A 14,946-nucleotide genomic window follows, 5' to 3' on the forward strand; every position below is an offset into this window, starting at 1 on the left:
CACGACGCGTCGCACCTTTGGCGAACTATATTAAATTACCCGACCGGTATACTGATGGCGGCCGAGAATATCCGCTTGCTGTGCTTATAAACGGGAAGAGCTACCACGTGTGACATGAAAGCACTTCCCCTCGGAGGATTTCGAGTTTCGAGGCGAGTCAAGGCGGTTACACGTTAGCCACAGAGCCGAGAAGGGACTACGGAAAATGACACGCGCAGAGCCGTGTCTGTACGTACATCGTATGAATAATACACTATTAAGAGCTTTAAGCGGTTTATAAAAGACATAAATTCGCAATCACGCAAAACCCCTAGGACGAAAGAATATGCAATCTGAAATTCTCGAAAAGATTTACGGCATTACGTCGAGCGTACATAATCGGATGTAGCGCCCATTCGCGTTTCTTCGTGCAGCGCCTTTGTGCCGGGAGATGAAAATCATCTATTGTCTCAGCGCGTCGTTTTACCGTCTTCCTCTCTACTGTTGACCAATCGTTTTTGTCGCTGTACGGATCGCAGCTGTCTCCCGACGAATTTCCGATATTCACTGACTCCGCGTACCGTCGAACGACCTAAATTCACGCGAGCGATATTTCCGCGTCACGAAGGCGGAATCTTCTCTTTTAGATGGAAGTATTGCCGCGTGCGTTTCCTCGAGTTAAACAGTCGCGCGAATTCTGTCGCGGATTCGATCGCGTTTAATCGCGCGGAATGATCGACGCGCGACGCATGCATATTCCCTTTGGAAACTTCACCGGGAGCACGGTAGTCATTACACGCCTCATTACAACAATCTGCGTGAATTCGCGACTTATAAAAAAAAAAACCTACGGAACTCACCTTAAAATCGATGTAGCCGTTCTTATCCATGTCGAATGTGCGGAACACGTGGTCGCAGAATTCTTCCGCGTTGCCGGACGGGAAGAACATTTTGTACATGTCGACAAATTTCGCCGGCGTTAACCTGCCGTTAGGACAGTCTTGCTGTAACATTCGAAAGAAAAGCGAGATCGTCAATTCTCGAGTTATCCAAAATGTGGATAATCTAATCTAATCTAGCTTTTTGGACAACTTTATTTTGTTCTGTCCTATTTACAACGAGTCTTTCTTTCATTATTATTAATATATTTAGAAATGTGTGCTAGTAGTTCAGTAAGAGAGACGTCTCTCTACATGTATTTCTATTATATATCTTTTTCCACTACTTTTACTTCTAAACTTTTCAATTATATTTGTAATTATATAAAAGTATATAATTATATAATAACATAATTATAGTTAATAAGTTTAATTGTAGTTACAATAATACACACGATTAAAAAATTTTAATCACATTGAGTTAATTGTCGTACAACATTTGCGCAATTATTTATAATTGTACTAATGTGTATAAATTTAATTCTTGAATTAATACTCTCTTGTAAAGATATATGAAAAACATACAAAACTTAAATTAAAAATATAACACTTATTCTTGAAAATAAAAAAATTAAATGTCATATTAATATAGAAAATAAATTGTTCAAAATGCTATTTTGCTATTTATTTAAACAGATTGATAAATTTAACAGAAATGGCGCCCATATATACCGAGTAAGAAAAATATTTGCGTCAATGTACCTTCAATCGCAAGCTTTATTAAATATGAGAAATAAATACAGCACATTTTAAATCGGTCTGAATAAAAAATACTCTGCTAAAATTATGTCGCATTTAAATCAATCGATTCGATTAAACTAAAATTTTTGTCACTTCGAGGAAATCCATCAATTGCGAGATACCTCGTCTTGTCTGTCGGTTGAGCGCAAGATACGAGGCGCTGAGAAAGAAAAAATCGCGTCATTTCGGTATCATCGCTTCCCTCGTATCAGATTGGCCTTAATCTAGCGCCGTTTATCTCGGCCTTTTTAAAAACGAGCGAACCCGCGAACAAACGGCGCCGCTCCCGCGCGATATATTTTTCAATCTCCTGCGACCGTGCGCTTCTCCTCCATCAAGGTCGATATTCGGCGATCAGTCTTCATTTATTTCAATCCACAGGCTCGACGAGGTCGCATGTGGGATTCGTTGCAAATCGCGCGTGGAGAGGTGAGCAACGAGGCCGCTGTGAAACGCGACCGAATTGCGGAACGTCCACCCTAACGACTCCGCTCAGTTTAATTAGTCCGGTCGCCACGGGCTTTGCTGGGTCCGCGCGTGTTTAACTGTTCGGGAAAGTAACTTTTCCGCGGCACTAGTAGCTTCCGCGGAAACGTCACGTCCCGATGAAACTCACGTCACAACTCGTGCGCGAGTCAGACTCCCTCGCTACGTAATCCAGATTGATTTATCCCGCAAGAATGCTCGCTTGAAATCTTGTTGACGATACTTTTTACGACACTTTTTAACACGTACGTAAACTTGGCACTATGTGTTGGTACTTGAAAATTAATCGATTTTTAGGAAATACTTTTGTATATTTTCGTATTCTGCATGTTTGTTAAATGTATTTTACGTATGCATTTTACATCAAATTTTGATACAAGATGAATATCACGGTCCCTTATTTACATTTTTGTACATAGTTAATAATCAATATTTTAAATTAAAAACTTAACGATTACATTCGTCAATTTGTTGTTATGTGTTCAATCGGTTGTAGACTTCAAGTTATAAAATATTTATTATTTATGATATTATTTAGAAAAACGTGTCGGCATTGCATAATGAATCGAAGAGAAACAAATGGTAATATTGATCCCTCCTCCCACAAAAATAGATTTATAAAATTAGTTTTATTTAAATATATATATATATATTTTTTTTATTATAAAATTAATCAAAATAAAGAAAAAATATTATAGAATGTATGCAAATGTATGTACATACACATAGCTCTTCCTCATATAGATTGCAATACTGAAAGTCTACATGTAACGTAAATTATAAATTAATAATAAAATTACTCTGAGCTTATCAAATAACTTTTTCGATATAAAAACTTTGAAAAAGCGTATTAGATCTGAGGAATCGCAAAGCAAAGTTTACATTTTATTACAAAGTATCTTTGAATGGGCTTTACAAAACCAAACTTTTATACAATTAAAGTACGCACTGAAATGAAGAGAGCGAAAGTTCGTGCTAATAACAAAAATTTTTTAATGCGTTTAACATTTTTTTTTTCATTAGCAGAAGATCGTTTTTGCCCTCTTCATTATTGTGCGTACTTTAATTGTGTAGAATTTGGAAAGAATGTGGAATTCTATAAAGTCAAAGATATTTTCTAATAAAACCATCGTAATTTGCTTTAGGATCCTATTAGCGTGAGGATTAAACTGACTCACGTGAGGATTAAACTAACTCAGATGCAAACTGTAAATTTACTATAATTAAATCTATTACGTAGTAAAATATTTTCAAAAATGTAAATTTCTTTTAATTCTTTTTAATATCACAATTAAAACTTTTTCCAATTTGTAATTACTTATATACAGATAAATAAAATCATGTCAAAAAAGTTACACGGTGCTCACAGATTAAAAGACCGCATCAGCAAAATCCCATGCTATTGTTTAACTTTGTATAACTCAAAATGTATGAAGCTAAACAAAATGTTAAATTACAAAAAGAAACATTCAAGTGTAGATACTTTCGTGTAATAATTGTTCAAGTTTAAAATAAGAAAGTATATATAATTAAATGTTAAATTGTACCTTGAAAAAATTTCAAAACGCTCCAAAATAAAAATGCCTTATAACAAATGTTGGCTATTGTCCATTAGCATATTAGCATTTACGTAAAATCGAGTTATTAAGCAAATAATTTCGGAAATAATTACTATTTGTAACCAAATAACGAAGATATACGAGTGGCCATATACCACCTTCTCCTTTATACGTAACAATAAGATAACGAGTATTGACAAGGCAATGTTTTAACTGTATGAAATTACATATACACTGTTACAAAGGTAATCTCAAGCAATGTTAAGTAAATATACCCACATACATATGTATTCGTTGTATGAACGAAATAATGCGTACTAAGGTAATAACTTCAATTAGATTTAACAATAATCTAAATACTAATGGACTATAGTAAATGTTAAGTTTGTAATGCCGTACACACGGCATGCACTATGATATTGAAGCTAGCAGCGGATTCGCAGCAGCAGATTCGTCAAAGCAGGGATTCTCATTCAAAATAAAATACATAAGAAACTTTGACATATAAAGGCAAACTAGCAAGTAACTGCACAAAATACACTTATACGCTTCTAAATAGATCAGAACAATTAACAAAAATGCGCAGGTCTACTAAATTGTTTAAATTATATAACGAGTTATTGCAGAAACAAGGGAAGGAAGCCTCGGTCGGGGCTGCAAATTTTTTTAGAACATTATTGTAGGCTTCTAAATCAATCCCGACTAGCAAGAAAAATTAAAAAAATGCGCACGCCTACGAAAAATTATTTAAACAATATAAAGTTTATTGCAAAAACAGGAAAACGAAGTCGCGGTCGGGGCTGCAAATTTTTTTAGAACATCATTGTAGGCTTCTAAATAAATCCCGACTAGCAAGAAAAATTAAAAAAATGCGCACGCCTACGAAAAATTATTTAAACAATATAAAGTTTATTGCAAAAACAGGAAAACGAAGTCGCGGTCGGGGCTGCAAATTTTTTTAGAACATCATTATAACCTTCTAAATCAATCCCGACTAGCAAGAAAAATTAAAAAAAATGCGCACGCCTACGAAAAATTATTTAAACAATATAAAGTTTATTGCAAAAACAGGAAAACGAAGTCGCGGTCGGGGCTGCAAATTTTTTTAGAACATCATTGTAGGCTTCTAAATAAATCCCGACTAGCAAGAAAAATTAAAAAAAATGCGCACGCCTACGAAAAATTATTTAAACAATATAAAGTTTATTGCAAAAACAGGAAAACGAAGTCGCGGTCGGGGCTGCAAATTTTTTTAGAACATCATTGTAGGCTTCTAAATAAATCCCGACTAGCAAGAAAAATTAAAAAAAATGCGCACGCCTACGAAAACTTATTTAAACAATATAGAGTTTATTGCAAAAACAGGAAAACGAAGTCGCGGTCGGGGCTGCAAATTTTTTTAGAACATTATTATAACCTTCTAAATAAATCCCGACAAGCAAGAAAAATTAAAAAAAATGCGCACGCCTACGAAAAATTATTTAAACAATATAAAGTTTATTGCAAAAACAGGAAAACGAAGTCGCGGTCGGGGCTGCAAATTTTTTTAGAACATCATTGTAGGCTTCTAAATAAATCCCGACTAGCAAGAAAAATTAAAAAAAATGCGCACGCCTACGAAAAATTATTTAAACAATATAAAGTTTATTGCAAAAACAGGAAAACGAAGTCGCGGTCGGGGCTGCAAATTTTTTTAGAACATTATTATAACCTTCTAAATAAATCCCGACTAGCAAGAAAAATTAAAAAAAATGCGCACGCCTACGAAAAATTATTTAAACAATATAAAGTTTATTGCAAAAACAGGAAAACGAAGTCGCGGTCGGGGCTGCAAATTTTTTTAGAACATCATTGTAGGCTTCTAAATAAATCCCGACTAGCAAGAAAAATTAAAAAAAATGCGCACGCCTACGAAAAATTATTTAAACAATATAAAGTTTATTGCAAAAACAGGAAAACGAAGTCGCGGTCGGGGCTGCAAATTTTTTTAGAACATTATTATAACCTTCTAAATAAATCCCGACTAGCAAGAAAAATTAAAAAAAATGCGCACGCCTACGAAAAATTATTTAAACAATATAAAGTTTATTGCAAAAACAGGAAAACGAAGTCGCGGTCGGGGCTGCAAATTTTTTAGAACATCATTGTAGGCTTCTAAATAAATCCCGACTAGCAAGAAAAATTAAAAAAAATGCGCACGCCTACGAAAACTTATTTAAACAATATAAAGTTTATTGCAAAAACAGGAAAACGAAGTCGCGGTCGGGGCTGCAAATTTTTTTAGAACATCATTGTAGGCTTCTAAATAAATCCCGACTAACAAGAAAAATTAAAAAAAATGCACACGCCTACGAAAAATTATTTAAACAATATAGAGTTTATTGCAAAAACAGGAAAACGAAGTCGCGGTCGGGGCTGCAAATTTTTTTAGAACATTATTATAACCTTCTAAATAAATCCCGACAAGCAAGAAAAATTAAAAAAAATGCGCACGCCTACGAAAAATTATTTAAACAATATAAAGTTTATTGCAAAAACAGGAAAACGAAGTCGCGGTCGGGGCTGCAAATTTTTTTAGAACATCATTGTAGGCTTCTAAATAAATCCCGACTAGCAAGAAAAATAAAAAAAAATGCGCACGCCTACGAAAACTTATTTAAACAATATAAAGTTTATTGCAAAAACAGGAAAACGAAGTCGCGGTCGGGGCTGCAAATATTTTTAGAACATCATTGTAGGCTTCTAAATAAATCCCGACTAGCAAGAAAAATTAAAAAAAATGCGCACGCCTACGAAAAATTATTTAAACAATATAAAGTTTATTGCAAAAACAGGAAAACGAAGTCGCGGTCGGGGCTGCAAATTTTTTTAGAACATCATTGTAGGCTTCTAAATAAATCCCGACTAGCAAGAAAAATTAAAAAAAATGCGCACGCCTACGAAAACTTATTTAAACAATATAAAGTTTATTGCAAAAACAGGAAAACGAAGTCGCGGTCGGAGCTGCAAATTTTTTTAGAACATTATTATAACCTTCTAAATAAATCCCGACTAGCAAGAAAAATTAAAAAAAATGCGCACTCCTACGAAAAATTATTTAAGCAATATAAAGTTTATTGCAAAAACAGGAAAACGAAGTCGCGGTCGGGGCTGCAAATTTTTTTAGAACATTATTATAGCCTTCTAAATAAATCCCGACTAGCAAGAAAAATTAAAAAAAATGCGCACGCCTACGAAAAATTATTTAAACAAAATAAAGTTTATTGCAAAAACAGGAAAACGAAGTCGCGGTCGGGGCTGCAAATTTTTTTAGAACATCATTGTAGGCTTCTAAATAAATCCCGACTAGCAAGAAAAATTAAAAAAAATGCGCACGCCTACGAAAACTTATTTAAACAATATAAAGTTTATTGCAAAAACAGGAAAACGAAGTCGCGGTCGGGGCTGCAAATTTTTTTAGAACATCATTGTAGGCTTCTAAATAAATCCCGACTAGCAAGAAAAATAAAAAAAATGCGCACGCCTACGAAAAATTATTTAAACAATATAAAGTTTATTGCAAAAACAGGAAAACGAAGTCGCGGTCGGGGCTGCAAATTTTTTTAGAACATCATTGTAGGCTTCTAAATAAATCCCGACTAGCAAGAAAAATTAAAAAAAATGCGCACGCCTACGAAAACTTATTTAAACAATATAAAGTTTATTGCAAAAACAGGAAAACGAAGTCGCGGTCGGGGCTGCAAATTTTTTTAGAACATTATTATAACCTTCTAAATAAATCCCGACTAGCAAGAAAAATTAAAAAAAATGCGCACGCCTACGAAAAATTATTTAAACAAAATAAAGTTTATTGCAAAAACAGGAAAACGAAGTCGCGGTCGGGGCTGCAAATTTTTTTAGAACATCATTGTAGGCTTCTAAATAAATCCCGACTAGCAAGAAAAATTAAAAAAAATGCGCACGCCTACGAAAACTTATTTAAACAATATAAAGTTTATTGCAAAAACAGGAAAACGAAGTCGCGGTCGGGGCTGCAAATTTTTTTAGAACATCATTGTAGGCTTCTAAATAAATCCCGACTAGCAAGAAAAATTAAAAAAAATGCGCACGCCTACGAAAAATTATTTAAACAATATAAAATTTATTGCAAAAACTAAAAAAGAAAAAAAATTCTAATACCAAAAACGCAAATAAATTTTAATATAAAAAAGTCAAAAAAATTTTAACATTTACAAACAGTAAAAACAAAACAATAAAAGAGACCATATTCTCGCCACCCCCTCGTTGGTTGGTCTTGGGTAGCGCAAAGAGAGAGAACAATATGTATGTTTAGCAGTCAAATTATATTTCTGATCTATAATTTACATTCAAGTAGAAAATTGGGAAATCATACTATTTCTTTTCTATAATGACAATATTATATTCCTATACGGCGCAAGCAAGCAACCTTAATATGATTGCTAATAAATTTCCAGCGCCGACCAAGCCCTTGTTTCTGCAATAACTCGTTATATAATTAAAACAATTATTAGCCGTGCGCATTTTTTTTAATTTTTCTTACTAGTCGAGATTTATTTAGAAGGCTATAATGATGTTCTAAAAAAATTTGCAGCCCCGACCGAGACTTCGTTTTCCTGTTTTTGCAATAAATTTTATATTGTTTAAATAATTTTTCGTAGCCGTGCGCATTTTTTTTAATTTTTCTTGCTAGTCGGGATTGATTTAGAAGCCTACAATGATGTTCTAAAAAAATTTGCAGCCCCGACCGCGACTTCGTTTTCCTGTTTTTGCAATAAACTTTATATTGTTTAAATAATTTTTCGTAGGCGTGCGCATTTTTTTTAATTTTTCTTGCTAGTCGGGATTTATTTAGAAGGTTATAATAATGTTCTAAAAAAATTTGCAGCCCCGACCGCGACTTCGTTTTCCTGTTTTTGCAATAAACTTTATATTGTTTAAATAATTTTTCGTAGGCGTGCGCATTTTTTTTAATTTTTCTTGCTAGTCGGGATTTATTTAGAAGCCTACAATGATGTTCTAAAAAAATTTGCAGCCCCGACCGCGACTTCGTTTTCCTGTTTTTGCAATAAACTTTATATTGTTGAAATAATTTTTCGTAGGCGTGCGCATTTTTTTTAATTTTTCTTGCTAGTCGGGATTTATTTAGAAGCCTACAATGATGTTCTAAAAAAATTTGCAGCCCCGACCGCGACTTCGTTTTCCTGTTTTTGCAATAAACTTTATATTGTTTAAATAATTTTTCGTAGGCGTGCGCATTTTTTTTAATTTTTCTTGCTAGTCGGGATTTATTTAGAAGCCTACAATGATGTTCTAAAAAAATTTGCAGCCCCGACCGCGACTTCGTTTTCCTGTTTTTGCAATAAACTTTATATTGTTTAAATAATTTTTCGTAGGCGTGCGCATTTTTTTTAATTTTTCTTGCTAGTCGGGATTTATTTAGAAGCCTACAATGATGTTCTAAAAAAATTTGCAGCCCCGACCGCGACTTCGTTTTCCTGTTTTTGCAATAAACTTTATATTGTTTAAATAATTTTTCGTAGGCGTGCGCATTTTTTTTAATTTTTCTTGCTAGTCGGGATTGATTTAGAAGCCTACAATAATGTTCTAAAAAAATTTGCAGCCCCGACCGAGACTTCCTTCCCTTGTTTCTGCAATAACTCGTTATATAATTTAAACAATTTAGTAGACCTGCGCATTTTTGTTAATTGTTCTGATCTATTTAGAAGCGTATAAGTGTATTTTGTGCAGTTACTTGCTAGTTTGCCTTTATATGTCAAAGTTTCTTATGTATTTTATTTTGAATGAGAATCCCTGCTTTGACGAATCTGCTGCTGGAATAACTTCAATTAGATTTAACAATAATCTAAATACTAATGGACTATAGTAAATGTTAAGTTTGTAATGCCGTACACACGGCATGTTTCAACTTATTGAATATTTAAAATATAAATTATAAAACTCAACAACAATGCGGTTTATTTATATGCGTCGAATACATATGTGAGAAATAAATTAATAATTGGAGTAAATAAATAAATATCGCACACCAAATTAATTAGCTTTTGGATCATTTCACACGGCTATTTTTCAGTAGATAAATAATATACCATATTATAATACATCGTTAATTATTATTAATCACATTACATGATCGACATGATCATCAATCTTCAATTATTAATAAGACGTGACAAAGCTTTTCTCAATAATTAGACAAATAGTATCGCAATAACGCGTTGAAAGCTTTGCATTTATGTAAAAACGTAACTATCGAATTCATAAATTTATTAAATTGCATTAAATTGTTAATAACATTACTAAAATGTTACTGCGCCTGAATTCAGTTTTATTATTAATTATTATTCTTTTTAGATGGAAAACTATAAATGAACAGATTTTTTTGGCAATGTATTCAAATTAAACACAAATGTTTATTTATGAAATTTCATAATTGCGAACCTCTGTACAATTTCGTATACCATTCTCTGCTTCTCTACGAGAGAAGGAAAGCTACATTTTCGCATCTAGCCGCACATGCTTGCAAAATATCGCAGAGTATTTAATGTGGCACATTAATATTGCAAATACGAATGGCTACATATTTATTCCAAGCAACAAACGTAGACATTACAGATGTCTGTGTGGCACAATATTTATTAATTTGCATCAATTTTATTCACGCAGACTTTCATACAAATTACCAATTTGTAAATTTCTGTTTATTATAATTATGCGTTAAACAAACGCAAATTATTAATGTTATTGCTCTTTTCTAAAGCATCAAAACATTATGAGATATAAATAAAAATATCTCATCATTTTCTGATGCTTTAAAAAAAAACAATAACTAACATTATTAAAAACGTTTATATATGTATTGTATTGTGTATATGTGTGTGTGTGTGTGTCTTTTTGCAGACGTTTTTATTTTTAATAGAACTTTATTTTATTTTAGTTAAGAGTGAGAAAGAAAGAGAGAGAGAGAGAGAGAGAAAGAGAGAATTTATATTTATTATCAAATTTTTATAATAAATCAATGTAAATTTCTTCCTTCAATATTTCATTATGATATGCACGTATTGAATGTTTAAAAAAACAAATCTATAATAAAGTACAAGGAAGTAGTAAAATACAACTAAATATAATTTCAGAAATATTAATAATAAAGGGTTAACGATCATAAAGAATCACTATAACGATCCAATAAATATTATTATATAACCATTCGTCGTGTAAGAATTGTTTGCAATATCGTCCAAGAAGATTTAGAAAAAAATAATTGCATTAACAATTGCGTGATTTATTTCCGAAAACAAACCCATGTTTTTTCGTCGTACCAATACTGTTTTTACACACCGACAAATAACTGGAAAAATACTAAGTAATCTATGAATTCTAACAATAGGTCAAGCATATAAAAGAAAAGCTCTCAGCAAAAGATAGAAATGAAAATAGTTCTTGCAATGTTGGAGATACAATTTGCGCGAATAATCTTTCATCTCCCAACAAAGCATTTGTTTAAAACGCCTTTCATCGTCACCGTCGTAATATATCACAAGAAAAATATGCGATTACAGTGGGAGTACAAAATGCGAAATTGGGGTCGCTATGAAATATACGAAATCATAACGACTGCGTTTTTAGCAAAGCATTCGATTTAAATCTCACTCCATAACTCAAAACTGTAATAGTGCAAATAAAGAGAGTAAGATTTTGAAATCTCTGTTTAAGTTCCAAGTATAATTTTCATTTTTATTAAAATTGAGTTTCGGGACTCTCCTGTTACGTGCCGTACTGTTAGACTGATAGACTAAATCGTTTTATGTTTTTCGTTGCCGAGGATCAAAGTGCCCTAGCAAGTTGGTCGAAGCACAGAAATGGCACGGAACAGCCGTCTCACGATAATTTGTTCTTTTTACAATACAGCTATATATCAACGTGCTTAGTTCAACCATCCCTGACACAAATGATAAGGACACATATAAAACATAATATTCAGCGTTCCTCGATACTCACTTTGAAACCTTTGTACCATTCTTTTATGGTCGCCTCGTCGTATCGCGTATGCGACTTGAGGAAGTCCATGTCTTCTTTGCTCAACTTGTCTTTGCTCCCGAAACAACCCATTTTGATATCTGCAACAATCAATGAAACATTTCATGAGGACAAACGTAAAATTTCCGACGGCAGCAGCTTTCAGAAACATTTTTCATCGCAGTGAACAAAATTATCACAAATTGGACAGTTAATTTAATTTCTAGAGATAGAAATTATCTCATTTCACTCCGTATTTGAAGAAGCAAGGTCTCGCATCTTTCATCTTGATGTGTAGTTTCAATCTCAGGCTGTGTGTCTAGATTAATAATTTCGCCCACTGCGCACTACTGTCGCGCTTTTCACAAACGATAAAACTTTCCACGCGACAAGTCTAAACCAGCCGTGCGCCGCGCATACTTAATGTCGGTGAATTATGTTAGCGGCATCGAACAAGTTATAAACCCGTAAAATAAGATCGGTAGTTGCAATCGAGTATCTCTTGCGCCTTTAACTTTATTTCATTCTATTCCATATTTTATCAAGGAAGGTGTTTGCACACTTCATCTTGATAACAGTCAATATTATCGATCTCTTTTCAAAGTTTCGTTTGATTTATTAAGTATTAGCAAATACATGCTTCTGAATATGCTTCTGAACAATATAAATGTAATTTCTCAATAATTTTATCATTATGGAGAGTTTTGAATATTGGTAAAAGCATTATTCGTTAAATCGTTTCAATGATAAGGTGCAGTGTAAAAATTATTATCTTCAATACTTAAAAAAAAAACATTTTGATGAATACGAGCAGATATCGATAATAGAAGTATTTTAATCTTGCTCAATTTTATTTTATGTTTTAATTTATTGTTATGTTGTAAAATTACAAATGCAATATCGTTATACGATTATACACAAACAAGAAAATATTTCATTATAATAATAATTTATTTATTAATATTAAAATATGTGGCAGTTGAATTAATGCATTTAACTATATAATATGTCAGCTAATAGCTTATACATATAATTATATAAATATCAGTACAAAGCTGTGTCAGTACAAACCTATAAGGCGTTTTGTTTAATGTTGTGTTTTTCACATACGGGTTGATGTTCTATATTTAATTTGATTTATATGTGTAGCGATCGTGGCACAGAGAGTCGTCTGCTCTCCGTGCCGAAGATCCGGGTCAAATTCCACTGATCAGAAACATCTGATTTCATTCGATCGCTATCTCTCGGAATCCAATAGCAAACCACCGCGAGTGTCTTGCCAAGAGGAACTTCTCTAAATTGGGTTGTCCGGAACCAGCATTAAAACTGTAGGCCCCACATGTCTACGGATATATGCAGACGAGATCTCCAGCGCTTTGACAAGCGTATGGCACGCGAAGAAGAATAATTAAATACCTTCAGCATTAATAGCAATATTTGGTTATTAAAAATAAAGAACTAATTGTTTCAAACATTCTTATGTCACGTGATGCTGAAAATAAATCCTAAATCTCGAACAGAGGGAATTGATCTATCGCATTCCAACAATTACCTGATGACGCAGTCAGAAAGCAGTAAGTCATCTGGGGTACAAGAACGTATTGGAATAGTCAAACCCTTATTTTTAATAGTCACGTACTGCTATTAATGCTGAAGGTAATTGATTTTTGAATTATATATTAAGCACGAAAGATGGCAGAATATTATATATCTTAATATAAGTGTAACATAAAGCTTTTTTAATCCAAAGCTTAAATAATCGCTAACGTACGAAGTAACGAGCTTCAATAATCAAACGAAGCGATACTTGAGTATTTTTCGTAATCAACACACATTTTATAATAAATTCTACGTTTTTGATTATAAAATTAATGGGAAAATCTTCGTCATGATATTGTAGTAACGTTTCATGAATATTATCTTTTATTACTTCCCTCGTATTTCATTCTTGATGGAATTTCAATGTTTTAATTTTTTCCAAGAGAAAAGGGACCTAAAATGCGTCGATGTATTTCAAAAGACAAAAATAGAAGAAAAATATTCATTGCAAAATGTGTTTCTAATTCTCTCAGGCAAGGAAAAGTATTAAAACTCCATTTTTGTGTATAGCATGGAACGACTGAAAGATTTCTTGTAAGATTTCGCGAAAATGCATATAATTGATACCTTGATCCAGCCGCTTTTTGCGATATAAAGCCGAGCGATCTCGATAACGACCACTACACGGAAATTCTTGCCCGTTGTTACGTGGCGAGAGACTGTACGTAATTTTCGAGATGTTGTATATCGCGGTGCACCGTATATTGCATGCACATATAATGCACGCAACGCACGTTGGTTGCACTCTCGGCCGAAATTCGTTGTCGCAATGTCGCCATAAATGGCAGGATATCGAAACCAATCGCGTGATCGGAATGATGATGATGACGAACGCCACAGGCATACATGCATTATTTAGAAAGAACAAGATGTTTTCAGTAATTCTTGGAAAGTTAGAATTGATTATTTCCCGATGACAGGAAAGTGGCTGAGAATATTTCATTACAGAGAGAATTAATAACCTGAGGAAAAAAGTTGTTAATTTGATTAAATTTTTCAACTCGAGTGAATTTCTTTAGTTCAAGTATTTATGTATGTAAGTTAAATAATTGCTTAAACTAAAGTTCAAATATTTTATGTATTTTATGTATTTACAAATGCATAAATACTTGAATTAAAATAATTTAATCGAGTTAAAAAATTTAGTCGAGTTAACATAAGTTTTTTTTCTCGGTGTAATAATCTACTTGATATAGCAACAATAATTTATCTGAAAATAATCTTTAGACAAAATTTTTTTTCTGCTTTATTCGACAACTATTATTACTTGTAGAACATGTATTTAACTTCATTACTTAAACTGATATCTTCTTTGTATTATTGTATATATTGTAATAAAATATGTTAGACAGGGAAATTTATGAACCACTTACAGCGATGGGTTCAATACCACATGAAGTAGGGTTGTAACTTTGATCCATCTCAAAAAGATTTATAATTAAACCTGACTCAAATGATATAAATGGCAAATAATTTTAGCCGTAAAATTAATTATAAAATAAGTTAACTAAAAAGGAACTTGAAATGGTAGAAATATGACACTTTAATAATACTGATTCAAAAAATAATACCTTTCTTTGTGATTTTCG

At 32.7% G+C, this 14,946-nt stretch overlaps 2 protein-coding genes across 4 annotated transcripts in view; both read right to left on the reverse strand.

The window, feature by feature from the left end:
- LOC105201139 (neurocalcin homolog) overlaps window positions 1–14,946 on the reverse strand; it is a 203,610-nt gene that overhangs the window by 54,460 nt on the left and 134,204 nt on the right. The window lies entirely within an intron of this gene.
- The window catches only part of LOC105201140 (neuronal calcium sensor 2), a 185,967-nt gene that overhangs the window by 36,966 nt on the left and 134,055 nt on the right, over window positions 1–14,946 (reverse strand). For all 3 annotated transcript variants that reach the window (XM_011169042.3, XM_026132872.2, XM_026132871.2), the window contains exons 3-4: window positions 11,741–11,859; window positions 840–983 (exon numbers count right to left, since the gene is read on the reverse strand). In XM_011169042.3, the coding sequence (XP_011167344.2) occupies window positions 840–983; window positions 11,741–11,859 (263 nt within the window). The remainder of the gene's footprint in view (window positions 1–839; window positions 984–11,740; window positions 11,860–14,946) is intronic.

Source organism: Solenopsis invicta, chromosome 1, assembly GCF_016802725.1.
Source record: "Solenopsis invicta isolate M01_SB chromosome 1, UNIL_Sinv_3.0, whole genome shotgun sequence".
NCBI classification, from domain to species: domain Eukaryota; kingdom Metazoa; phylum Arthropoda; class Insecta; order Hymenoptera; family Formicidae; genus Solenopsis; species Solenopsis invicta.